The sequence below is a fragment of the Petromyzon marinus genome, chromosome 11, assembly GCF_048934315.1.
Source record: "Petromyzon marinus isolate PM22_M1 ecotype Great Lakes invasive population chromosome 11, UKy_Petmar_22M1.pri1.0, whole genome shotgun sequence".
Taxonomy (NCBI): Eukaryota; Metazoa; Chordata; class Hyperoartia; order Petromyzontiformes; family Petromyzontidae; genus Petromyzon; species Petromyzon marinus.
In genome coordinates this window covers 15604366-15630806 of record NC_133677.1, presented here as the reverse complement: position 1 = coordinate 15630806, position 26441 = coordinate 15604366, and the positions used below count along the sequence as shown (strand labels likewise).

Genomic DNA, 26441 nt, shown 5'->3' with positions numbered 1-26441 from the left:
TATTTTTGAGGTGAAGGCGTTCATCAGGAGAGACAAAGGCCAGGTGTGGGGATGTTTGGTAGCTCTTGAGCGCCAAGGCACATGGAGTGGGGACCTGTTCAGCAGGGAGTGCCCCTACATCTCATTTTTTATAATTTTAAACATTTTTACCAGGCAAGGCCCACTGAGCTATTTAGCGACCTGGCTATCAGTAACTGGTAGCTCAACCAAGTGGCTTATCACGTGGAAATTGATAGCAGTAAAATACTCTAAACGCATGTTGATTCTAAATGTGGAGGGAAAAACCAGAGGACCCGCAGAAAAATCCATGCGATCACAGGGAGAGAGACACAGACTCCAAATATACAGGCGTCAGGGTTGGGATCGAACCCATAACTTCTTGTATTCCAGGCGAGGGAGTTAACATCTCGCCACCGTGGCACATCACACTGCACCTCTCTTTACACCGGAGGTCTCCTGCCAACACTCCAAGCACTTAACTGTGCCTTCTCGTGGAGTTCTTGGCTACTGGTGGCTGGCAATTCACTGTAAAAGAGTGACCAATGCTGGCAGCTAATCTCAAGATTTAGTTTTAATGAAACAGTTTTCCAAATTCCAACTTTAGAAGCATTTCCTATTGAATCGAGGCCATTTGCCTTTTGGGCAGTGTAGAGAAAGGGATTCTTCACATGGCATGCTCTATGCAGGCTGTATTCAATGTGCCATGCCTACCAAGTCCTTCAATGATGGTTGTGTTGTCCTCTAATAATGGTGCTGTAAATCCAGTGGTAGCTAGGACGTATGGATAATATCAGCATCACCGGCCAATGATTCAACATCTTCAAAATGGTCAACGATTTATAAAGCCTTCGGCGCTGTGTATGTATACGGCAACACTAGCTAATCCACACCAACACACTCGCTCCTACATAATCCACTACAATGGCACCAACAGGTAATTTGCTCAAGCTATTTGCGAGTGTTTGGTCAAAGCACAAGAGCAGCTGATGTCGCTGGTGGTTAGGGAGACCGCCAATGTCACTGCTGCGTAACTCGGCTTCCTCGGCGCACTGCGGTTGCCCAATCTGCCCGGCAGGAAGCACCTGGGCACGCATCATTGTGGGAGCATGCGCTCAACACGGGGGGAGAGGGACCACGCTATGCGTCGGTGGCACCGGTGAATGGGGTTAGGAGATGACGACACCGTTTCAAATTACGGAGTCATTCCAAGTCTCCGGAAGGTGTAAAGGGATGAGATTAGAAGTCAGTGGGTTAGTCAAGCTGTTAGCTCAATGAGAGTTGACAAGAGGGGGGATCGAAGAGGTACCTGGGTAAACAAGACTTAGACAGCCGTCTGGCCTCTCTCATCTGAAAGATACGTCAAAAATCGCAATAGAGAAAATCAACAAGAGGACACCACAACGTACAGGAGACACGTTGGAAAGCACACGACATGTAAGGAGCCGAACAAGACAACACAACGTAAACAAGGTGACAGTGCAGACCGGCTTGCAACATTTCTCCCACAACTCTTTGGTTATTTGAGTCTGGAGGAGTTACACTGAACCACGATTTAGAATAAGTCTTGGTGCGGTTTAGGCAATTTATCGTGCTACATAACTGTAACAGACAAAAGTAAATGTATTTAATTTGAAACTGAAGCAATTTCCTTCATACATTTGTAATACTCCACCATGCCCCCTATTCTCACCACACGAAACCCTTCCACCACCATGAGCTCTGTACCACAGCAACGCGCTGCAACAACTGTAATCCTTCACTGCAGAGTGAAGTCATCAGGGCACTTGTGCCAGGCTTGGTGCACAGCAAGGCTATATGAAGTGGTCAGGTAGCTTTGGTGGATGGTCAACAATGTCTAGTATTTGGGCTACATACAACCTAGACTTGTATCAAATACCTTGTTGCGTTGCGGCTGACCCCTGCTGCGTTCACTGGTTCTGCTCTCTCGATCATGCGAAATAGCCGCCGCTATAGCGTCCGGTCACTACCGCGTGGATTAGGGGACCCGAGCTCGCACCGTCGTGGGATTGAGGCTCCCATCACTGAATGAAAATGCTATACCTATCAAAAATCTCCAATCTCCGAATGAACCACTACACATTCCAACCTTGACAGGCCATACCACAGAGTGCAGACTGGCCAGCCGACACCACACACGTTCACACAAGGTGGCCCATGTCTCACGAGCAGCAACTGTAGCATGACTGATTTAACAAGGAGCCAGACTTATGTGTGAAGGGACGGCGCCAGGCAGCATCCACAAAGACATACAGAGGGCACAGACTTCCTGGGAAGTTCATCAATAGGAATGTAATATTCATGTAAACCAAAGAAAACTCTCAACTTAAGAGTTTCAAAATTCTGGGCTAATAACAAATGTTTATTATTTATTATTATAAATATAACGCTTACTCTTTGGTTCTATTCGGTAAAGTCACGTAGGTAAAAAATAAAACAACAAAAATCAAGACGTTTCGGCCACAACACAAGCGGCCTTCATCAGGTGAAGGGACCAGGCTGTCTCGAGGACAGCGCTGGAGTGAAACACAGCCACGCTCAGACCGCGACCTTTAAGCTGTGTGCGAGGAAACAAGGTGCCTTGACAAAGGAATTAGCATAAAAATTAGCATTTGATTGGCCGACTTAGCATGATGAACGGTGTAGAGGCGGTGTACATGCGGGTGAACATGCCGGTTGGCGAGGGGGGGAGGGGGAGTTTACCTATTGATGGTGTGAAAAGGGAATTTTTAAGAGCTGTGAAAATTTGAGGTACCACTACTTGAAAAATTTACTGTACCATTGAAAATTAGTTTAATGTTTGGTTTGATTTAGAATATCTTTCCAATGGTTGCTTAATTTGAAACCATCTTCTCGGTTGAAATTGTGTCTGTGTTTGTAGATCTGAATTGCCTCGTGAACAAATCTCTGATAAAAACCCGTGGGTTTGCAAAGAACCTTGGTATCGGAGAAAATTATATCGTGATCACCCACAGTGTTGTAACAGTGATCAGCTACGGCAGAATAATTCGTTCTGCCGTATTTCAAATCTGATTTGTGCTCGCGAATTCGGTCAGAAACATGTCACTTTGTCTCCCCGATATAGCAATCACCGCAGGTACAACTCAATTTGTAAACCCCGGGGTACTGTAAGTCAGGAATGACATCCTTCACGGATGGGATCAGATCACGAATTGTGTACTGTATTGAACCGGACCTGGATCTTGTGTTTGTTTAGAATTTTGGAAATCTTTTTAGTAACGCCTGCTATATATGGTAGTGTGATGGTTTTGACCGGAGTATCAAGTGGTTGTTTCTGTATGGAGGGAGAAACAGCTTGGCGGATGGTACGGTCAGGGTATCCATTCCTTTTGAGGGCCAGGTGTACATGTTTTAATTCACTGGTCAGGTGGTGTTGGTCCAAAATGCAATGAGCCCTATGGTATAAAGTTTTGATGAGATAATTATTTTGGGCTGGGTGGTGGTGGGAATCAGGTTTCAAGTAGGAATCTGTGTGGGTGGGTTTCCTGTAGACAGAATGCCCCAATGAGCCATCAGGTCTCCTCTCAAACAGAACATCTAAGAATGGTAGCTTGCCATCTTTCTCCACTTCCATGGTGAATTTGATGGCGGGATGTCTGGAATTGATGATTCGTGATCTGATCCCATCCGTGAAAGATGTCATTCCTGACTTACAGTACCCCGGGGTTTACAAATTGAGTTGTACCTGCAGTGATTGCTATATTGGGGAGACAAAGCGACATGTCTCTGACCGAATTCGCGAGCACAAATCAGATTTGAAACACGGCAGAACTAATTCTTCTGCCGTAGCTGATCACTGTTACAACGCTGTGGGTGATCACGATATAATTTTCTCCGATACCAAGGTTCTTTGCAAACCCACGGGTTTTTATCCGAGATTTGTTCACGAGGCAATTCAGATCTACAAACACTGACACAATTTCAACCAAGAAGATGGTTTCAAATTAAGCAACCATTGGAAAGATGCTCTAAATCGAACCAAACATTAAACTAATTTCCAATGGTACAGTATATTTTTCAAGTAGTGGTACCTCAAACTTTCGCAGCTCTTAAAAATTCCCTTTTCACACCATCAATAGGTAAACTCCCCCTCCCCCCCTCGCCAACCGGCATGTTCACCCGCATGTACACCACCTCTACACCGTTCATCATGCTAAGTCGGCCAATCAAATGCTAATTTTTATGCTAATTCCTTTGTCAAGGCACCTTGTTTCCTCGCGCACAGATTAAAGGTCGCGGTCTGAGCGTGGCTGTGTTTCACTCCAGCACTGTCCTCGAGACAGCCTGGTCCCTTCACCTGATGAAGGCCGCTTGTGTTGTGGCCGAAACGTCGTGATTTTTGTTGTTTTATTTTTTACCTACGTGACTTTACCGAATAGAACCAAAGAGCATGGATCCTTGCAGTCACGAAAGCTTTAAATCTAGAATATAACGCTTGTTTACCCAGGAAAGCCTGAGTATCGGCATTATTTTTCAGGAGGATTCTACCAAGTTTTTGCAGTCTCGGGTGATGTTTGCAATGGATATTACATTTTATTACATTGACTGTAATATTTAATATTTGGACCATGATGCTGGCACACAAAGGCCTACTCTTATGAATGACATCACATTATCTAGAACGTCCACTGTGAAGACGGCGCGTAGTATTTGCACGACTAATAGACAACTGCAGCAGCACTGATAACCAGAATCAGATAGATTTACATTTCACTGTCCGACGCTAATTCTCACGGTTACAGCACCAAAACAAGAGTCCTGATTGTATTCTTGGTTCTTTCGGTAAAGTCACGTTGAAGGGAAACAATAAAATAATAAAATATATAAAACAATATATATATTTATTGTTTCCCTTCAACGTGACTTTGCCAAAAGAACCAAGAATATGAATCACTGCAGTCACGAAAGCTTTAAATCAAAATTTAGTCCTAATTGTGTCAACTCTTTAACATAACGATGAGACGTGAGAATTAAGTCATAGATGCTGGTGAGGAAGTTAAGGTTAGTCACTGTATTTTTAAGTCTTATCTTAAACTACGCTGGGAAAAAACCTGCATTGTAGATTTGGAAAAAAAAATGTGAATGCAAAAACAGTAGTCCTTCAGTTTAACACGTAGGCTTTCGCAACCAATATTATTCATAAGAAAGGTTTAAGACCGGGAGCAAGTGAGGGCTTTACTATTCTGGCGAATTGCCCGATGATGCTGGATGTAATAACCAGCAAAACGTCGTACTCAAATTTTAAATGATGTTGATTCACTCTTCAACACACCGGTGGGCTAAAGTGGTGAACTATTTGTCATTTGTAAGCGTGACACATTTTTTACTGTTTGGTCGTGTCGGGTGGTGGAGGGTTACGATACATTTATAAATAACGCAATCTAACCCAAAAACCTTTATTATGAACAGTAGTCCTTGAAAAAAAACAACCCAGACAAAAAGTCAGTCTCTCCACGTACAAATAAATTAGTTTGTACATCAGCCTATAAATAGATTTCTGCAGCAATGATTTCGAGGAGGATTTGTTTTGAACTCCAAAACCCTCTGGACACGTTTCCACTTGCAGCACAGTCTCAACAGCATAGTCGGGTCTGTAAACGACAGCTCTTAGGTTTGCGGACGTTACAGACGAGAGCCATCCCCCTCCACGTGGGCCCGCTCAATGCAAAACAAGAACAATGAGTGGTACACCCCCTCGTGGTGGAGGAAACGCGATTGGCACTGCCACTGCGCATGCTGGTGGGGGGGCCAGGAAGCGAGGCGTTGAGAAGAGGGGCAAGCAGAAGCAGTACGAGAGAGCGCGCAGGAGATGGGCCGCCACTATCACCACTGGGGCCATTGAGGGACGCGGCGGTGGAAAGGGTAAAAAGAGGCTCGTAGCGACATCAAATCACAACTTCCTCAATGCACGTGCTACAAGCTGTACAAGCCAGCCGCAGCGCCGTGAAGATGTGGACCGGTTATTTGTCTATCGTGCAAACTTCATAAAAGCCTCAGATTGTGAAACGCACACACTTCAGGTTCAGCTGCGCCGGGAGATGAGCAGCTGCGGTTTGTGCTTGAGTCAGCTTCCCTTCAACTCAAACCCCCTCGGAATCACAACAGATCCTCTCACGTGTCTTTCCTGTCTTGTTTGTAGAAGATTCCCACTTTTTGGTAATTTGGGGAAAAGGCTAGCTACTTATCGTAATAATATAAAAGGAAATATTAACACGTATTTTCGTGTAAACTATTCTTTTTTGAGGCGCCAGTAAAAAAGCAAATTGGGCGATCATGAACCAAAAAAAGCGTCGTTGAAGCTGGTTACAGATTGAGTCGCAAAGTTTAAGATTCTACCTCCTGGTATGAGTTCCCAGGTGGGTTCCAACTCAAATGGCGCACATGGGGGATTGAGGCTCTGATCCACTGGTGAAAATTCTACATTCTCATGGCAGGGGCCAGATTACCCAAACCACAATGACTATTCTTACTCTTTGGTTATTTCGATAAAGTCACGTAGTTAGAAATACAATAAAATAAAACGAATCACAACATTTCGATTGCAACACAAGCAATCATCATCAGGTGGGGAAACCACAGCAAGAAAAAATTGCTGAAGTGGGAGAGAGAACTGCCGTGGCAAGAGGTTATATAGGTAAGGGGGGAGGGGCAAGGGGGGAGAGAGAGGGGAGGGTGTGGGGTAAGGGGAGGGGGGCGCTGCGTGAGCGCTAGGGGGAGAGAGGACGTGAGGCTGGGGGGGGGGAGTGGGCGGGGCTAGAAGTAGGAGGCCGAGAGAGCTGGGGATGCGGGGGGAAATTAACTCTGAAAAATAGACTCGTACCCGGCAGATATGATAGACACGACCATAAAGCAGTTAAGGTTTTACCTGGTTAATAACATCCTTCCAATGATTGCTCAATTTGTATCCATCTTCTCAGTTGAAGTTATGTCTATGTTTATATATCTGGATGGCTTGATGAACAAACCTTTGATAATAGCCTGAAGGTTTGCAGAGTACCTTGGTCTCGGAAAAAACAATATCATGCAAGCCCACAGCGTTATAACAATGGTCAGCTATGGCAGAGGTATTGGTTCTGGCGTGTTTCAGATCTGCCTTGTGTTCGCGGACACGGTTTGAGACATGTCTCTCTCCCACTTCAGCAATTTTTTTCTTGCTGTGGTTTTCCCACCTGATGATGTTTGCTTGTGTTGCAATCGAAACGTCGTGATTTGTTTTATTTTATTTCTAACTACGTGACTTTACCGAAAGAACCAAAGAGTATGGATTCCTGCAGTCACGAAAGCTTCAAATCAACAATGACTATTAACTTAACATAAAATATAATTCACTTTATTGATGAGGGTTCATGAGCTCAGTCAATCCCCAACCAGAAACTGAACTTGCACCTTCCTGTGTGGAGTTTGTATTCTCTCCCTCTGTTCTGCGTGGGTTTCCTCCATGTTCTCCAGTTTCCTCCCATAGCTTAACACATCCAGTGTGACTGGTTTGGGCCAAACATCCCATTGCTGAAAACTGACCTTAAAATATCTCAATTGGATCACACACAGCAGTATTATCGCTTGCGACTGTGAACACTTGGCAGGACCCTCTTGGAAAAAAGTATTGAGACTCATCGAAACTTTCCTGGGTAAACAAGTGCAAGAACAATAATAATCAGATTCATAATAAACGTTTTTGGGTTAGATCGCATTATTTAGAAATGTGTCGTAACCCTCCACCACCCGACATGACCAATCAGTAAAAAATGTGTCACGTTGACAAAAGACAAATAGTTCACTACCAATGATGCTGGATGTAATTACTAGTGAAACGTCATACTCAAAAATTGTAAATGATGTTGATTCACTCTTCAACACACCGGTGGACTAAAGTAGTGAACTATTTGTCTTTTGTCAACGTGACATATTTTTTACTGATTGGCCCTGTCGGGTGGTAGAGGGTTACGACACATTTATAAATAGCGTGATCTAACCCAAAAACGTTTATTATGAATATTGGTTGGGAAAGCCTACGTGTTAAAATACTATTCAGAATTATAAGCTAATTCCTATATCCTGCTGATCTTCTTCTTCCATATGGCTGATGTAGATGTAGAGCAACAACTACAATTTCACATTCAAGTAGACAAGCCTGATAACCACGTCAAGAGCAGCGGAGTCTATCGCTGGAATGTCTCCCTCGTATTTATGGATCGGCCATTGAGTCGTTATACGTTGTATGGTCTGTTTTTGGATTATCACAGTCGCACACTGGAGAGTTTAAAGTGTTCCATATGTGCATCAGGTATCTGCATCTGCCATGGTTTGTGCGGATGCAGTTTAGGATGGACCATGATCTTCATAGAAGATCAAACCCAGGGATCTTCTGCATTGGGTCTGTGCTTATGGAGTTACTTCACAAAGTTGCGAGGAGATAGGTAGGTGGGAAAGTGAGCAATGTGGACACGGCAAACATCTGTGACGAATATCTGAACCGGTCCTGGGCTTCCCTTAGGTCGACTCAGCCTTAAACGAGTACCGAGTGTGGTGTGTAAACATCGCCGCCGGGGAGACAAAGGCGGTCGGGCGTGGTGCTGGCGACCCACCCCCTCATAAGCAGTGCCGGCCTTTATAGGTTGCTACTCGCTAACAGCACTTGCCCCAACAGTCAGGAAAGGCTATATGTGGGATATTTGTCTTTGTGATGTGGGCAAGGAAGCCCAGAGAGCCGCGGTCACAGAGCTGAGCGTGCGTACCATGGCTGCAGCTCGTGCTGGGCCTCGCTGAGCCACAATGGCTCCTGAGATGGCCTTGATCCAGTTGTGCATCTCTTCCGGACTCTCTGTCTGATCACAACACAAACCAAGCGCAGGCATCAAACCGTTGAGTCGTTTTTGTCCATGTATTCATACCAGGAGAAAGACTACATCCTATACTTGTACGCACAACTTTGAGAAGACACATAAGTCAAGTTTTGATTTTAAAAATACTTTTAACGGGTTACGTAACAATTTTATGTGAACCAATTTTTACATGACTGTGAAGAGGAAGTTGCACCTCCGATTAGCACGGTTGGCTACGTACAGTGCAAAAGAAGTTGAACATACATACATATGGTTCAGAATCAAAATCAGAATATTTATACTGGAAGATGTCCAGTAGGGGCGGATCAGAACGTTACAACATCTTACATGATCTAAAAGCTGTGTAATCTCGGAATCCCTTGGTCAGTGTCACGAGTGCACGGCTCTGTGGGACCAGCTAGTAATGTTTTAGATGAAGGGGGCACAAAACTACAACGCGGCCTCACCCACAAACAAATACGGATCGCAACAATGGCTACGCCAGCCTACTATCAAAAGTAAAAGACGCATTCTCGAATCGGACCGTCGCCACGCGTCAGAGTAACCGTGGGGTGGCGAGGGGGCGACACGCTGCCCGTGCTCGCGCTCGCGGCCCTCGCCACGGCTCCGTGGCTGCGGCCTGAACAGGCGGCAGTGAAGGGAGCGCCAGGGGCACCGCGGCCGTGGCAGTGACGACGACTCACTTGGATGTAGAAAATCCTGTTGGTTGTGACGATTTCAAACAAGTTATCTCTCCTGAGTATTTCCCTGCACACGGAAAAACACATACATTGATTAGTGGTATTTATAACATTAAAGGCCAGTTATATTTAGAAGTAATAGTTACATTTTTGTATGTAAACCTGATTTATTGTGTTTTTGATGTTTAGGTTATACCACTTTGCACTGCTCAGCTTCCCTGCTATACCTGTTCCTAAGCCAGGTCTCCTGTACCTCAGCGAGGTCTCATCGCGTCACATTTACATGACTTCATTACTTCAGAGAGTTGGGGTCGCTGTGTCACTTTGGTGAATTAATTTAAGTTTTACTTTCAATTCATGTCAAAGAAAGTCAGTGTACAGGCCGAGTTAACCGATGTTAGAGGGGAGTACAATGATTACAGGGAGAACAGTGAAGCAAACTGAGGGGTGGGGGGCACATTACATTAGGGGGAGACAAAGACCCCCCCCATGTAGCCCACACAGGCTGTTTGGGCAAGTGCTATTAGCGAGTACCTATGAAGGCAAGCATGGCACACAAGGAGATGGGTAGCCAGTACCATGCCCACATTTGTTTCCTTAGTGGTGATGTTTACATATTGAACCAGGTACTAATTTGAGGCCGAGTCGACTTAAGAGAGGCCCAGGACTAGTTTGGATAATTGTCACTGGAGTTATTCGGGAGTGGGAATCGAACTCAGGTAGTCGGGTCCATAGCAAAGTGCGTTAACCGTGACACTACTGCTGCCCATACACACACACGTAAACACAGACACAGATTACACACGCACACAAGAAATCACAGACACATCACATACACAAGTAAACACAAACACACATTACATACACACGCAAGGAAACACAGACACACATCACATCTACACACAAGTAAACAGACACAAAAAGCCATACAAAAATAAAAAGAGATCCCACCAACAGCTTCGTCATTAAAACCAACAAAATCATTTGTGATTCAACCGCATTAATTGATCAAACCAAACAGTTCTCGTTGAAACCTTCTGCGGCCAGGACACCAAGATGATATAGCTTACCAAAGATACATAAAGAAGATACACCCCTTCGTCCCATAGTCTCTTCTATCAACTCCTCCACCTACAAACTGGTTCGTTTTTTGTCTGAAATCCTGCGGCCTTTCACTGGAAAACCCACCTCTGCGGTACTAAACTCTACTCACCTGGTATCGACAATCAAGGGTATTTCCCTGTCCCCAGACGACCTGCTTGTCAGTATGGATGTGGTTTCCTTATTCACCAAAGTTCCTGTACCTGACACCATCGCAATCATTGAAGACTTGGTTCATCAAGGACTGAATACTGAGGTACCCCCCCTGGTGAGACACTGCTTCACCAATACATACTTCACCTGGAATGGAACTTTCTACAAACAAACTGAGGGCACCCCAATGGGCTCCCCCTTATCTCCGGTTGTAGCCAACATTTTCATGGAGAAATTTGAGACTGACGCCATCCAGACTGCCACTCTACGCCCGACCTTAAGGAAGAGGTACATGGATGACACTTGTCATTTGGCCACATGGCCGGCCTGCTCTTGACCAAATCCTCGACCACATCAATTCCATACACCAAGCCATCAGATTCACCATGGAAGTCAAAAAAATGGCAAGCTACCCCTTTTGGATGTCCTAATAAAAAAGAGACCTGATGGTTCAATGAGCCACTGTCTACAGGAAAGCTACACATACGGATGCTTACCTAAAACCGGATTCCAACCACCATCCATCCCAGAAGAATTCCCTCATCAAGACTCTACACCATAGAGCCCAATGCATCTCCGACCAGGCACACATTGCCAGTGAACTCAAGCAGGTACACCAAGCTCTCAAGGCTAATGGTTACTCCGACTACACAATCCGCAAAGTCATCACTTCAACCATGAAGAAGGATCCTCTTGAGCTATTCAAAACCATCACCTTACCCTACATTGCGGGGGTCAAAAAAAACATCTCCAAAATTCTGAATAAACACAAGGTCCAAGTCCGATTCAACACAGTACATAAAGTTCGTGATCTGGTCCCGTCTGCAAAAGATGTGATTCCAGACATACAGTACCCTGGCGTCTACAAACTAAGTTGCCTCTGTGGTAGCAGTTACATTGGGGAAACCAAACGACATGTCTCGGACCGCATCCGTGAACACAAAGCAGACCTGAAACACGGTAGGACCAACACATCAGCCGTGGCAGACCATTGTTCTAATTCAGTGGGCTCAAATGACATTGACTTCTCCAAGACAGAGGTTCTCTGCAAGCCATCCGGCTACCATGAGAGATTCGTTCATGAGGCCATCCGCATATGCAAACACAGAGACAATTTCAACCGAGAAGATGGATTCTGGCCCAGCAATCATTGGATGGACGTGATCAACCATTTTGGGTCTTGATTGATTGTGTTCACGTTTACGGTGACTTTCAGACCACATTCCATTCGCTGGCATTGACTATATAGCTTTTGTATTCTCTTCACGGATCGGAGTCTTTGCTCCGCTGCAAGTTTCCTGCTACCACTCTCCCATTGACATATTTCTTTGCTTCCTCTTAGTACCTTTCACGTGACGGTCAATGGTATGGTGTATAGTAGATTGTATAATAGTGTAATATTTAATAGAATGTATAAGGTAATATATAGTATCGTAATTGTATAGTCAATATACAGCAGTGTGGTATACAGTAGGGTTTGTAGAATAATACATAGTGTAATATTACAATGTATAGTCTAAGGCAAGGGTCACCAAACTACGGCCCACGGGCCGAATCCGGCCCGCGACGTCAGTCCATCAGGCCCGCCGACGGTACTTGAATTTGGTTGATAAAACGTATGGAACACGAGACGTTGTGATACAATTTAAAGTTTATGTTTAGAATACTAGGAGATCTTCACGCGTGCGGAGACCTCCTGACTGCTATGTGCCTTAAATTTACTATTTTAAATTATTGTATCTAGATTTTCTTGTTTATTGTAATGCTTTCTTATTTCGCGCCATCCCAAGTCCTTCCCCGGCTCGTGGTAGCTCCGCCTACGCTCTGACGTTACCACGGTTTCCATGGCAACACACACAAACACGCATCTTTCCCGCCCCCAGATTTTCTGGCTGTCAACACAGGTCCGGACGCTCCAGAAATATTTACTTCTTTTTGCCTGTCATCCATTTTATAGCTATGTAACAAGGATTTCTTTGTTTGACAGTGATAGGTAAGTGAACTACAAGTGTGATTAGAGGTCATAAAGTAACAAACATAGAATAACAAGGCCATAGAAGCCTCGTGTTATTACGAAAATATTATCCCCAGCTCAGAAAAATTCCCCGGTTAAGGTGTTAATCGAGCTGGTCTCTAGGCTGTTTATTTAGACCCGCCCTATTTATATATTTTGTAAACCTTATTATGTGATATATTCTATTACCAAAGGTACCTATAAACTTTATATGTGCCTTTGGTGAGCTGTAGCTTCACCAGTGACCCCTGAATCCTCTGCTTTTCTTGTGTTTCAATAGGAAACAATTCAATGTCTTTTTCATTTTCAGATCCCGTTTTCTTCACCCTTCATTATGGCTACTAAGAAAAGAAAAGTGGACGCCGAGTGTCGCGTTTTCAATGAAGAATGGGGAGTAAAGTACTTCTTTGTGGAAACAAAGGACCAGAAAGCTAGTTGCGTAACATGCCGCGAAAGTGTTGCCGTTTTGAAAGAGTACAATCTTCGGCGTCACTATGAAACAAAACATCTATCAACATTTTGATTTAAAGCTTTCGTGACTGCAGTAATTCATATTCTTAGTTTTTTCGGTAAAGTCACGTTGAAGAGAAACAACAAAATAACAAAATATATATAAAACAATAAAAAATTCTCACGACGTTTCGACCATAACTCAAACGGTCATCATCAGGTGTGTCGGTTTGCATAAATTTATTTTGAAAACGGCATATTTATTTATATATATAAAAATAACGTTTGCGTCACGCGCAACGATGGCAGTTTGCCAGGACTAGTCCATCTATTTTTTGAAAAGAGGAGGGGGGAGACGAAATTTGTTTTTATGTAAGCTGTCTGAAAGGCACTGTAAGCGTGAACAATCAATCAAGAACTGAAATGATTTATCAAATCTTTCCAATGATTGCTAAGATAGAATCCATCTTCTCGGTTGAAATTGTCTCTGTGTTTGTATATGTGGATAGCCTCATGAACGAATCTCTCATGGAAGCCAGATGGCTTACAAAGAACCTCCGTCTTGGAAAAGTCAATGGCATGTGAGCCTACTGAATTAGAACAATGATCTGCTACGGCCGAGGTGTTGGTCCTACCGTGTTTAAGGTCTGCTTTATGTTCACGAATGCGGTCCGAGATATGGCGTTTGGTTTCTCCAATGTAACTACTACCACAGAGGCAACTTAGTTTGTAGACACCAGGGTATTGTATGTCCGGAATCACATCTTTTACAGACGGAACCAGATCACGGATTTTATGTAATGTGTTGAAACGGACCTGGATCTTGTGTTTATTCAAGATTTTGGAGATCTTTTTTGTGATCCCAGCAATGTAGGGTAAAGTGATGGTTTTGAAAGGCTCCTCAAGAGGGTTCTTCTTCATGGTTTGAGTGATAGCTTTGCGGATTGTATAGTCGGAGTAACCATTAGCCCTAAGAGCTTGGTGTACGTGCTTGAGTTCACTGCTTATGTGTTCCTGGTCGGATATGCATTGGGCTCTATGATACAGAGTCTTGATGAGAGAATTCTTCTGTGATGGATGGTGGTGGGAATCCGGTTTCAGATAAGCATCCGTATGGGTAGCTTTCCTGTAGACAGAGTGGCTCATTGAACCATCAGGTCTCTTTTTAATTAGGACATCCAAAAAAGGTATCTTGCCATCTATTTCGACTTCCATGGTAAATCTGATGGCTGGGTGTATGGAATTGATGTGGTCGAAGAATTTGTCTAGAGCAGGCCGGCCATGTGGCCAGATGACAAAAGTGTCATCCACGTACCTCTTCCATAAGGTTGGGCGCAGAGTGGCAGTCTGGATGGCGTCAGTCTCAAATTTCTCCATGAAAATGTTAGCTATAACTGGAGAAAGGGGGGAGCCCATTGGGGTGCCCTCAGTTTGTTTGTAGAAAGTTCCATTCCAAGTGAAGTATGTATTGGTTAAACAGTGTCTCACCAGGGGGGGTACCTCAGTGTTTAGTCCTTGATGAACCAAGTCTTCAATGATTGCAATGGTGTCAGGTACAGGAACCTTGGTGAATAAGGAAACTACATCAAAACTGACAAGCAGGTCGTCTGGGGACAGGGAAATACCCTTGATTGTTGATACCAGGTGAGTAGAATTTTGTACCGCAGAGGTGGTCTTTCCAGTGAAAGGACGCAGGATTTCAGACAAAAAACGAGCTAGTTTGTAGGTGGGGGAGCTGATAGTAGAGACTATGGGACGAAGAGGTGTATCAACTTTATGTATTTTTGGTAAGCCGTATAATCTTGGTGGCCTGGCAGCAGAAGGTTTCAACGAAAACTGTTTAGATTGATCAATTAATGTGGTTGAATCAGAAATTATTTTGTTGGTTTGTGTGACGAGGCTGTTGGTGGGATCTCTTTTTATTTTTGTATAACTACCATCGTCGAGTAATTCTTTAATTTTGTTGTTGTATTCTATTTTATCCATGATAACAGTAGCATTGCCTTTGTCAGCTGAGAGAACTACAATATCATTCCTCTTTTTTAATTTATATAATTCAAAACGCTCATCTTTGCTGAGGTTGCTAGCTGGCATCTTAGCGTTTTTGAGGGTTGCAGCGATTTCAGATCTTGCTACGTCTGCAGCGATGTGACCCAGGCCCCTGAGAGCAACGTCTACTTGGGCAATTATATCATTAACTGGTATGTGTTTAGGTGTGACTGCAAAGTTTAGACCTTTAGCTAAAACGGATTTCAGACCATCGGAAATAGAACTGTTACTGCGATTAATTACGACTTTATTAACGTCTAACTTTTTGGTGTGTGGGTCCGGTCTTTTGTTTAAGAGGAGGTTAAATTTGGAAATCAGGTTTTCCTTACATTTGGTCGACATCGTAGCAGCTGAAGAGGCAGTCATATTGTCTACATGTTCCCAATCCGATGTGGACATTATTGCCGTCAATGATAAGTGTGATTTGTAGAGTGTCTTGTCTAACTGATCTAGTTCTGTGCGTATAAGTCTGATTTTTTCTGAGATAAGAGCTAAACTAGTTTTGAAAAGAATTCGTTTCGCATTAGAAGAAGTTACAGTAGCAGAGGTGAGTGTAAATGCGATTGGTATTACCCCAGAGTCGCGGCATCTCTTCAGGAAGGTGAGAGACTCGATCAGCTGAGCTTTCTTATCCCGGAGTTTGTTGAAAGATCTTAAAGTTATGTGAAAACCCTCCCCGTAGAGGCGATTAAATTTTGATTTAAAGCTTTCGTGACTGCAGTAATTCATATTCTTAGTTTTTTCGGTAAAGTCACGTTGAAGAGAAACAACAAAATAACAAAATATATATAAAACAATAAAAAATTCTCACGACGTTTCGACCATAACTCAAACGGTCATCATCAGGTGTGTCGGTTTGCATAAATTTATTTTGAAAACGGCATATTTATTTATATATATAAAAATAACGTTTGCGTCACGCGCAACGATGGCAGTTTGCCAGGACTAGTCCATCTATTTTTTGAAAAGAGGAGGGGGGAGACGAAATTTGTTTTTATGTAAGCTGTCTGAAAGGCACTGTAAGCGTGAACAATCAATCAAGAACTGAAATGATTTATCAAATCTTTCCAATGATTGCTAAGATAGAATCCATCTTCTCGGTTGAAATTGTCTCTGTGTTTGTATATGTGGATAGCCTCATGAACGAATCTCTCATGGAAGCCAGATGGCTTACAAAGAACCTCCGTCTTGGAAAAGTCAATGGCATGTGAGCCTACTGAATTAGAACAATGATCTGCTACGGCCGAGGTGTTGGTCCTACCGTGTTTAAGGTCTGCTTTATGTTCACGAATGCGGTCCGAGATATGGCGTTTGGTTTCTCCAATGTAACTACTACCACAGAGGCAACTTAGTTTGTAGACACCAGGGTATTGTATGTCCGGAATCACATCTTTTACAGACGGAACCAGATCACGGATTTTATGTAATGTGTTGAAACGGACCTGGATCTTGTGTTTATTCAAGATTTTGGAGATCTTTTTTGTGATCCCAGCAATGTAGGGTAAAGTGATGGTTTTGAAAGGCTCCTCAAGAGGGTTCTTCTTCATGGTTTGAGTGATAGCTTTGCGGATTGTATAGTCGGAGTAACCATTAGCCCTAAGAGCTTGGTGTACGTGCTTGAGTTCACTGCTTATGTGTTCCTGGTCGGATATGCATTGGGCTCTATGATACAGAGTCTTGATGAGAGAATTCTTCTGTGATGGATGGTGGTGGGAATCCGGTTTCAGATAAGCATCCGTATGGGTAGCTTTCCTGTAGACAGAGTGGCTCATTGAACCATCAGGTCTCTTTTTAATTAGGACATCCAAAAAAGGTATCTTGCCATCTATTTCGACTTCCATGGTAAATCTGATGGCTGGGTGTATGGAATTGATGTGGTCGAAGAATTTGTCTAGAGCAGGCCGGCCATGTGGCCAGATGACAAAAGTGTCATCCACGTACCTCTTCCATAAGGTTGGGCGCAGAGTGGCAGTCTGGATGGCGTCAGTCTCAAATTTCTCCATGAAAATGTTAGCTATAACTGGAGAAAGGGGGGAGCCCATTGGGGTGCCCTCAGTTTGTTTGTAGAAAGTTCCATTCCAAGTGAAGTATGTATTGGTTAAACAGTGTCTCACCAGGGGGGGTACCTCAGTGTTTAGTCCTTGATGAACCAAGTCTTCAATGATTGCAATGGTGTCAGGTACAGGAACCTTGGTGAATAAGGAAACTACATCAAAACTGACAAGCAGGTCGTCTGGGGACAGGGAAATACCCTTGATTGTTGATACCAGGTGAGTAGAATTTTGTACCGCAGAGGTGGTCTTTCCAGTGAAAGGACGCAGGATTTCAGACAAAAAACGAGCTAGTTTGTAGGTGGGGGAGCTGATAGTAGAGACTATGGGACGAAGAGGTGTATCAACTTTATGTATTTTTGGTAAGCCGTATAATCTTGGTGGCCTGGCAGCAGAAGGTTTCAACGAAAACTGTTTAGATTGATCAATTAATGTGGTTGAATCAGAAATTATTTTGTTGGTTTGTGTGACGAGGCTGTTGGTGGGATCTCTTTTTATTTTTGTATAACTACCATCGTCGAGTAATTCTTTAATTTTGTTGTTGTATTCTATTTTATCCATGATAACAGTAGCATTGCCTTTGTCAGCTGAGAGAACTACAATATCATTCCTCTTTTTTAATTTATATAATTCAAAACGCTCATCTTTGCTGAGGTTGCTAGCTGGCATCTTAGCGTTTTTGAGGGTTGCAGCGATTTCAGATCTTGCTACGTCTGCAGCGATGTGACCCAGGCCCCTGAGAGCAACGTCTACTTGGGCAATTATATCATTAACTGGTATGTGTTTAGGTGTGACTGCAAAGTTTAGACCTTTAGCTAAAACGGATTTCAGACCATCGGAAATAGAACTGTTACTGCGATTAATTACGACTTTATTAACGTCTAACTTTTTGGTGTGTGGGTCCGGTCTTTTGTTTAAGAGGAGGTTAAATTTGGAAATCAGGTTTTCCTTACATTTGGTCGACATCGTAGCAGCTGAAGAGGCAGTCATATTGTCTACATGTTCCCAATCCGATGTGGACATTATTGCCGTCAATGATAAGTGTGATTTGTAGAGTGTCTTGTCTAACTGATCTAGTTCTGTGCGTATAAGTCTGATTTTTTCTGAGATAAGAGCTAAACTAGTTTTGAAAAGAATTCGTTTCGCATTAGAAGAAGTTACAGTAGCAGAGGTGAGTGTAAATGCGATTGGTATTACCCCAGAGTCGCGGCATCTCTTCAGGAAGGTGAGAGACTCGATCAGCTGAGCTTTCTTATCCCGGAGTTTGTTGAAAGATCTTAAAGTTATGTGAAAACCCTCCCCGTAGAGGCGATTAAATTTTGATTTAAAGCTTTCGTGACTGCAGTAATTCATATTCTTAGTTTTTTCGGTAAAGTCACGTTGAAGAGAAACAACAAAATAACAAAATATATATAAAACAATAAAAAATTCTCACGACGTTTCGACCATAACTCAAACGGTCATCATCAGGTGTGTCGGTTTGCATAAATTTATTTTGAAAACGGCATATTTATTTATATATATAAAAATAACGTTTGCGTCACGCGCAACGATGGCAGTTTGCCAGGACTAGTCCATCTATTTTTTGAAAAGAGGAGGGGGGAGACGAAATTTGTTTTTATGTAAGCTGTCTGAAAGGCACTGTAAGCGTGAACAATCAATCAAGAACTGAAATGATTTATCAAATCTTTCCAATGATTGCTAAGATAGAATCCATCTTCTCGGTTGAAATTGTCTCTGTGTTTGTATATGTGGATAGCCTCATGAACGAATCTCTCATGGAAGCCAGATGGCTTACAAAGAACCTCCGTCTTGGAAAAGTCAATGGCATGTGAGCCTACTGAATTAGAACAATGATCTGCTACGGCCGAGGTGTTGGTCCTACCGTGTTTAAGGTCTGCTTTATGTTCACGAATGCGGTCCGAGATATGGCGTTTGGTTTCTCCAATGTAACTACTACCACAGAGGCAACTTAGTTTGTAGACACCAGGGTATTGTATGTCCGGAATCACATCTTTTACAGACGGAACCAGATCACGGATTTTATGTAATGTGTTGAAACGGACCTGGATCTTGTGTTTATTCAAGATTTTGGAGATCTTTTTTGTGATCCCAGCAATGTAGGGTAAAGTGATGGTTTTGAAAGGCTCCTCAAGAGGGTTCTTCTTCATGGTTTGAGTGATAGCTTTGCGGATTGTATAGTCGGAGTAACCATTAGCCCTAAGAGCTTGGTGTACGTGCTTGAGTTCACTGCTTATGTGTTCCTGGTCGGATATGCATTGGGCTCTATGATACAGAGTCTTGATGAGAGAATTCTTCTGTGATGGATGGTGGTGGGAATCCGGTTTCAGATAAGCATCCGTATGGGTAGCTTTCCTGTAGACAGAGTGGCTCATTGAACCATCAGGTCTCTTTTTAATTAGGACATCCAAAAAAGGTATCTTGCCATCTATTTCGACTTCCATGGTAAATCTGATGGCTGGGTGTATGGAATTGATGTGGTCGAAGAATTTGTCTAGAGCAGGCCGGCCATGTGGCCAGATGACAAAAGTGTCATCCACGTACCTCTTCCATAAGGTTGGGCGCAGAGTGGCAGTCTGGATGGCGTCAGTCTCAAATTTCTCCATGAAAATGTTAGCTATAACTGGAGAAAGGGGGGAGCCCATTGGGGTGCCCTCAGTTTGTTTGTAGAAAGTTCCATTCCAAGTGAAGTATGTATTGGTTAAACAGTGTCTCACCAGGGGGGGTACCTCAGTGTTTAGTCCTTGATGAACCAAGTCTTCAATGATTGCAATGGTGTCAGGTACAGGAACCTTGGTGAATAAGGAAACTACATCAAAACTGACAAGCAGGTCGTCTGGGGACAGGGAAATACCCTTGATTGTTGATACCAGGTGAGTAGAATTTTGTACCGCAGAGGTGGTCTTTCCAGTGAAAGGACGCAGGATTTCAGACAAAAAACGAGCTAGTTTGTAGGTGGGGGAGCTGATAGTAGAGACTATGGGACGAAGAGGTGTATCAACTTTATGTATTTTTGGTAAGCCGTATAATCTTGGTGGCCTGGCAGCAGAAGGTTTCAACGAAAACTGTTTAGATTGATCAATTAATGTGGTTGAATCAGAAATTATTTTGTTGGTTTGTGTGACGAGGCTGTTGGTGGGATCTCTTTTTATTTTTGTATAACTACCATCGTCGAGTAATTCTTTAATTTTGTTGTTGTATTCTATTTTATCCATGATAACAGTAGCATTGCCTTTGTCAGCTGAGAGAACTACAATATCATTCCTCTTTTTTAATTTATATAATTCAAAACGCTCATCTTTGCTGAGGTTGCTAGCTGGCATCTTAGCGTTTTTGAGGGTTGCAGCGATTTCAGATCTTGCTACGTCTGCAGCGATGTGACCCAGGCCCCTGAGAGCAACGTCTACTTGGGCAATTATATCATTAACTGGTATGTGTTTAGGTGTGACTGCAAAGTTTAGACCTTTAGCTAAAACGGATTTCAGACCATCGGAAATAGAACTGTTACTGCGATTAATTACGACTTTATTAACGTCTAACTTTTTGGTGTGTGGGTCCGGTCTTTTGTTTAAGAGGAGGTTAAATTTGGAAATCAGGTTTTCCTTACATTTGGTCGACATCGTAGCAGCTGAAGAGGCAGTCATATTGTCTACATGTTCCCAATCCGATGTGGACATTATTGCCGTCAATGATAAGTGTGATTTGTAGAGTGTCTTGTCTAACTGATCTAGTTCTGTGCGTATAAGTCTGATTTTTTCTGAGATAAGAGCTAAACTAGTTTTGAAAAGAATTCGTTTCGCATTAGAAGAAGTTACAGTAGCAGAGGTGAGTGTAAATGCGATTGGTATTACCCCAGAGTCGCGGCATCTCTTCAGGAAGGTGAGAGACTCGATCAGCTGAGCTTTCTTATCCCGGAGTTTGTTGAAAGATCTTAATAAATATGCCGTTTTCAAAATAAATTTATGCAAACCGACACACCTGATGATGACCGTTTGAGTTATGGTCGAAACGTCGTGAGAATTTTTTATTGTTTTATATATATTTTGTTATTTTGTTGTTTCTCTTCAACGTGACTTTACCGAAAAAACTAAGAATATCTATCAACATATTCAAAGTTTTCTGGAAAGTTACGCTCTGAGAAATATGAGTCCATGAAACGTGGTTTAGAAACTCAAAGAAAGTTTGCTGAAAAGGAATCTGTAACTCGTACAAGTTACAAAATAGTGCATAAGATGGCAGAACGAGGAAAACCGTTTACTGATGGCAACTTCATCAAAGAGTGTATGATGGAAGCAGCAAATGACTTGTGTCCTGAGAAAGCCGATTTGTTTGGAAGTATCAGCCTTTCGGCAAGTTCAGTTGTGCGGAGAACAGAAGAACTTGGAGAGAACATTGTGCTACAAATACGCGAGAAAGCTAGGAATTTGTTGTGGTATTTTCTGGCGCTGGATGAATCTACTGATCTCTCGAGTACGTCACAACTTCTCGTGTTCATTCGTGGTGTCAATTTGGACTTTCAGATAATGGAAGAGTTGGCATCCGTTTGCAGCATGCATGGAACAACAACTGGAAAAGACATTTTCATGGAAGTGCAAAAAACTTTGCAAGACTATAACCTTCAGTGGAATCAGCTTCGAGGTGTTACAGTTGATGGAGGAAAAAACATGGCTGGAGTGAGGAAGGGTCTGGTGGGGCAGATCAGGACGCAGATGGAAGATTTGCAAATTCCGGGTGCTCTGTTCATACATTGCATTATACATCAGCAAGCACTCTGTGGGAAAGACTTAGATATTTCTTGTGTACTGAAACCAGTCATTTCTGCTGTGAACTTCATTCGGGGACATGCACTCAATCACCGTCAGTTCCAGGCTTTTCTTGAAGAAATGGATTCTGATTTCTGTGACTTGCCTTATCACACAGCAGTGAGGTGGCTCAGCTGCGGTAAAGTCCTGTTTCGTTTTTACAAGCTCCGAAACGAAATAGATGTTTTTCTCACTGAAAAAGATAGAGCTGATCCACAGCTGTCAGATCCTACCTGGCTGTCAAAGTTGTCATTTTTGGTCGACATCACATCCCACATGAATGAACTGAACTTGAAACTTAAGGGAAAGGATAACCTCGTCTGTGATCTCTACAGAAACATCAAAGGATTTTGGAGAAAGCTGTCATTGTTTGAAGCACAACTGGAAAGAGAAAACTTCTCTCATTTTCACTGTTTCAAAGAATTTTGCGCTACAATCGCTGAAGATGTCAACCTCGATTTTCCAAAAAAGATTATTCGTGACTTGAAGAAGCATTTTTTGAAGAGATTTTCAGATCTTGACAGAATTGAGTGACATTCTTCTGTTCCAGAATCCGTTTGATTGTAACCTTGATGATGTGCCAGTTGAACTACAGTTGGAGCTCATTGATTTGCAAGCAAATGACTTGTTGAAAAAGAGCACAGAGAATGAAAACTTGTTGAATTTTACCGCTGCTTACCTGATGTTGAGTTTCCGAAACTGAAGAAATTTGCCGCTGGTATGGCATCAGTGTTTGGAATAACTTATGTCTGTGAGCAAACATTTTAAAAAATGAAGTATGTGAAGTCAACACATCGAACGAGATTGACTGATGAACATTTGAAAGCAATTCTCTTGATTGGATGCAGCAATTCCAAACCAAACATTGATGATATCTTGAAAGCCAAACGTCAGTTTCACAAATCTCACTAACATTTTTTTGCTGCTTAGTTTGTGAGATTCGGATATGTGCACACTAGGTCTGATGTAACTATCTATCTTTTTGCTAACGTCGCCTTCTTTGATAACGTTTTAGTAAATAAATGTTGTTTGTCTTTGTTTTTTGTGCATTGCACGCCACTCACCCATGATTAACATGGAATGCTAAACTTAGTTTTTCGTCTTTTTTCCCCGAGCTTTCGTTCTGGCTTGCAAGTATTGAACAGAATGATTATGCGGCCCGCGCTCGTCATTCTTTCAGTTATCCGGCCCACTGTGAAAAAAGTTTGGTGACCCCTGGTCTAAGGTATAGGGTAGTGTATAGTAACGCAGTGTATAATTCAATGTTGGGGTTTGTCTATGGCAGTGTATAGTACGGTGTATAGTCGTGTGATGTAGAAAAAAGTTTAGTTGGAGGCATATCAATATAATGCATGTTAGAGTTTATATTCGGCTGTGTATACGATATTATACAGTGTAGTTTAGATTGGAAGGTATGATATTGTAATGTATAGTAGTCTAGTTTATAGCATAGTTGTAACGCAGCACAGGACAGAGCAGCGCACCGTGGTTGTTTCTCTCTCTCCCCCCTCCTCCGTTCCGAGCATAGATGGACTCTTCCGTCTGAACAACGCTCACCGCTTTCCGTGGTGCTAACGTTAAGGAAAAAAACGCCACTTTTTTCGACATAGAAGTGTAATGTATAATGACTTATTGTTAGTAACTCAGCTTATTGGAGTGTATATTGAGTTTATTGATTATATTGATGTATATTCTTGGTTCTTTCAGTAAAGTCACGTAGAAGGGAAACAATAAAATAATAAAAATATAAAAAATAAAATTCCCACGACCTTTCGACTGCAACACAAGCAATCATCATCAGGTGTGAAAACCACAGCCAGAAAATGTGCAATCATCATCAGGTGTGAAAACCACAGCAAGAAAATTTGCTGTGGTTTACACACCTGATGATGATTGCTTGTGTTGCAGTCGAAACGTCGTGAGAATTTTATTGTTTTATATTTTTATTATTATTATTTTATTGTTTCCCTTCTACGTGGCTTTACCGAAAGAACCAAGAATATGAATCCCTGCAGTCACGAAAGCTTTAAATCATAATTCATATTTATGGAGTTTATATTTTAGTTTTTTTATCAGTTTACTATATGGTAGTCATTATATAGTGTAGTGTATACCCAGTTACTTAATGTTAATAGCTCAGCTTATTGGAGAGTATATTGAGTACATTGATGATATTGATGTAGTTTATATATTTTTTCAATCGGTTTATTGTATGGTAGTGGGGTATTTGCAGTTCTTTAGAAACTCCTTTTTTGTTCCCCACAATGCACTAGCTTGATATGCAGTTCTTTATTATAAAAATTTCCCTCCCTTTATTACTGCTAATCCTACATAAACGTCGTGAGAATTTAATATTATTTTATTGTTTTATTTTTATTATTTTATTATTTCCCTTCTACGTGACTTTACCGAAAGAACCAATATGAATCCCTGCAGTCACGAAAGCTTTAAATCGAAAAATACAAACACACCAGTAAACAGACACAAACACGTAAACACAGACGCACATCACAAACACACAAGTAAACACAGACACACAAATAAACACAGACACACGCACGTAAAAACAAACACACATCACACACACCTTACCCATGGCTGTTCTCTTTTGCCTTGATTACGTCCTTTATTAGAATGGTGCGCAGAGGGTCTCTCTCCTGTGATTAAGCAGAGGGGAACCCGTAGACTTGTTTCAACAGAACCTATGTCAAATATAACATTTGTTCTTGAAAAATGTTACTTTAACATCGACCACCTCCAAACAAAGCTGCAACCTGTATCTCGCCGGTGAATTAGTGGCTCATCGAAGTCGTCATCATTAACGAGCTGTCAGATTCTTGCTGATAAGTAGCTGCTGCTGTTAGCCAGACGGCTACGAAAGTGAGCGAGAGCAGCGTGGTCTCAAGGCAATGTGGGGGCTGTGCCAGCAAGTCGGCCACTCTGCCACATCCACAAGCGCAGCCAAACCTTTGCTGCCAAAATGCAAACTGGCAGGCAAGAACCAGCAGGAAGTTTTAGCTTGCGAGAGAGGGCAGGGGACAGAAGGGCAGTGCACACACACCCCGCGTGTGCAGCGCGCGTCGCTACGATGCGGCCACCGCCAAGCAGCCCGGCGCCAGCCGCGCGGCACTCCGCACACTCACTGCCGCTGTGAAGCCCGCAGGGCGAGCATACGGAGCCACAATGGGACTCGCGAGTCGCCCGAGCACTAGTCGGGATGGGAGCAAGCGGTGACCTCGAAGTCCGTCATCCTGGACTCTGGACTCTAGTTACTGGAGTGAGCGTCGTACTCGGATACCAATGACCGCCAATACGGCGAGAGACGTCCCCGGCCGCAGAGGGGGCTGCCACGGTAGAGGCGGCCCCGCGTCACCGCCGTGACGTGGCCAGCAGAGGGCACTGGCCAGCTTTTGAGAAAGTTAATTGCAATGAGATTCGCCCTCGAAAGGGCTTAATTCTCCTGTCAATGAATTACATCTTTCCTCACAATTAAACTCGTTTCACTTTACAACTTTCATTTATGGAGCATATGAATACTTACAAATTCAGACTTGTAGTAACTGATGGTGCATTCATTCAGTACAAAGAAGCGCCTTTTCCAGGTTTTCATCTGTAAAATATAAAAACACGACTTCAAAATTTGTAACACAAATGTATATTTCTAAATGCTGAAACATAAGGTACAGACAATACAATGACTCAGTGGGGAGTGTATTTCAAAGCTCCATAGCAATGAGAGATAGGCTCAGGATAGGTATGTATGTTGAACTTCTTTGGCACCCTACGTAGCCAAACCGTGCACAGGCTGTATTTGGAGGGAGTCTCCAGTACGACCGACTAGAGAATGGAGCTCCAGATATCGTTAGCTTCCTTGTGGCTTCCCACAGGGTTCTGAGTTGGTGCGTGCGTGCACGCGTCAGCAGTGCCAGTGAGCGCGCAGACTGCGTTGCTTTGTGAAATGAGGCCTCAATGCCACGGCTACACCGGAAGGTTTTCCCACTCTTCATGCAGAGGACTGAGCAGGGTTGGAGCATACAATAATGTTACTCTTTGGTTCTTTCGGTAAAGTCACGTAGAAAGAAAATAAATTAAATAATAGAATACGACATTTCGATTGCAACACAAGCAGTCATTAGGTAGAACTACATTTGAGAGAGAGACCAAACACAGACATGGAGACACACAGACACACAAGCAGATTGAGACAACAGACACACAGTGACACACAACATAGACAC

The 26441-nt window shown here is 42.9% G+C and overlaps 1 protein-coding gene across 4 annotated transcripts in view; it reads right to left on the bottom strand.

Annotated features, from left to right (window-relative positions):
* The window catches only part of PLEKHA1 (pleckstrin homology domain containing A1), a 60202-nt gene that overhangs the window by 5657 nt on the left and 28104 nt on the right, over positions 1–26441 (bottom strand). For 3 of the 4 annotated variants that reach the window (XM_032951902.2, XM_032951901.2, XM_032951903.2), the window contains exons 8-11: positions 25745–25813; positions 24796–24860; positions 9566–9629; positions 8775–8864 (exon numbers count right to left, since the gene is read on the bottom strand). In XM_032951902.2, coding sequence (XP_032807793.1) covers positions 8775–8864; positions 9566–9629; positions 24796–24860; positions 25745–25813 — 288 coding nt within the window. Of the gene's footprint in view, positions 1–1306; positions 1348–8774; positions 8865–9565; positions 9630–24795; positions 24861–25744; positions 25814–26441 lie in introns of all 4 variants that reach the window. The other variant, XM_032951904.2, reaches the window with a different exon arrangement.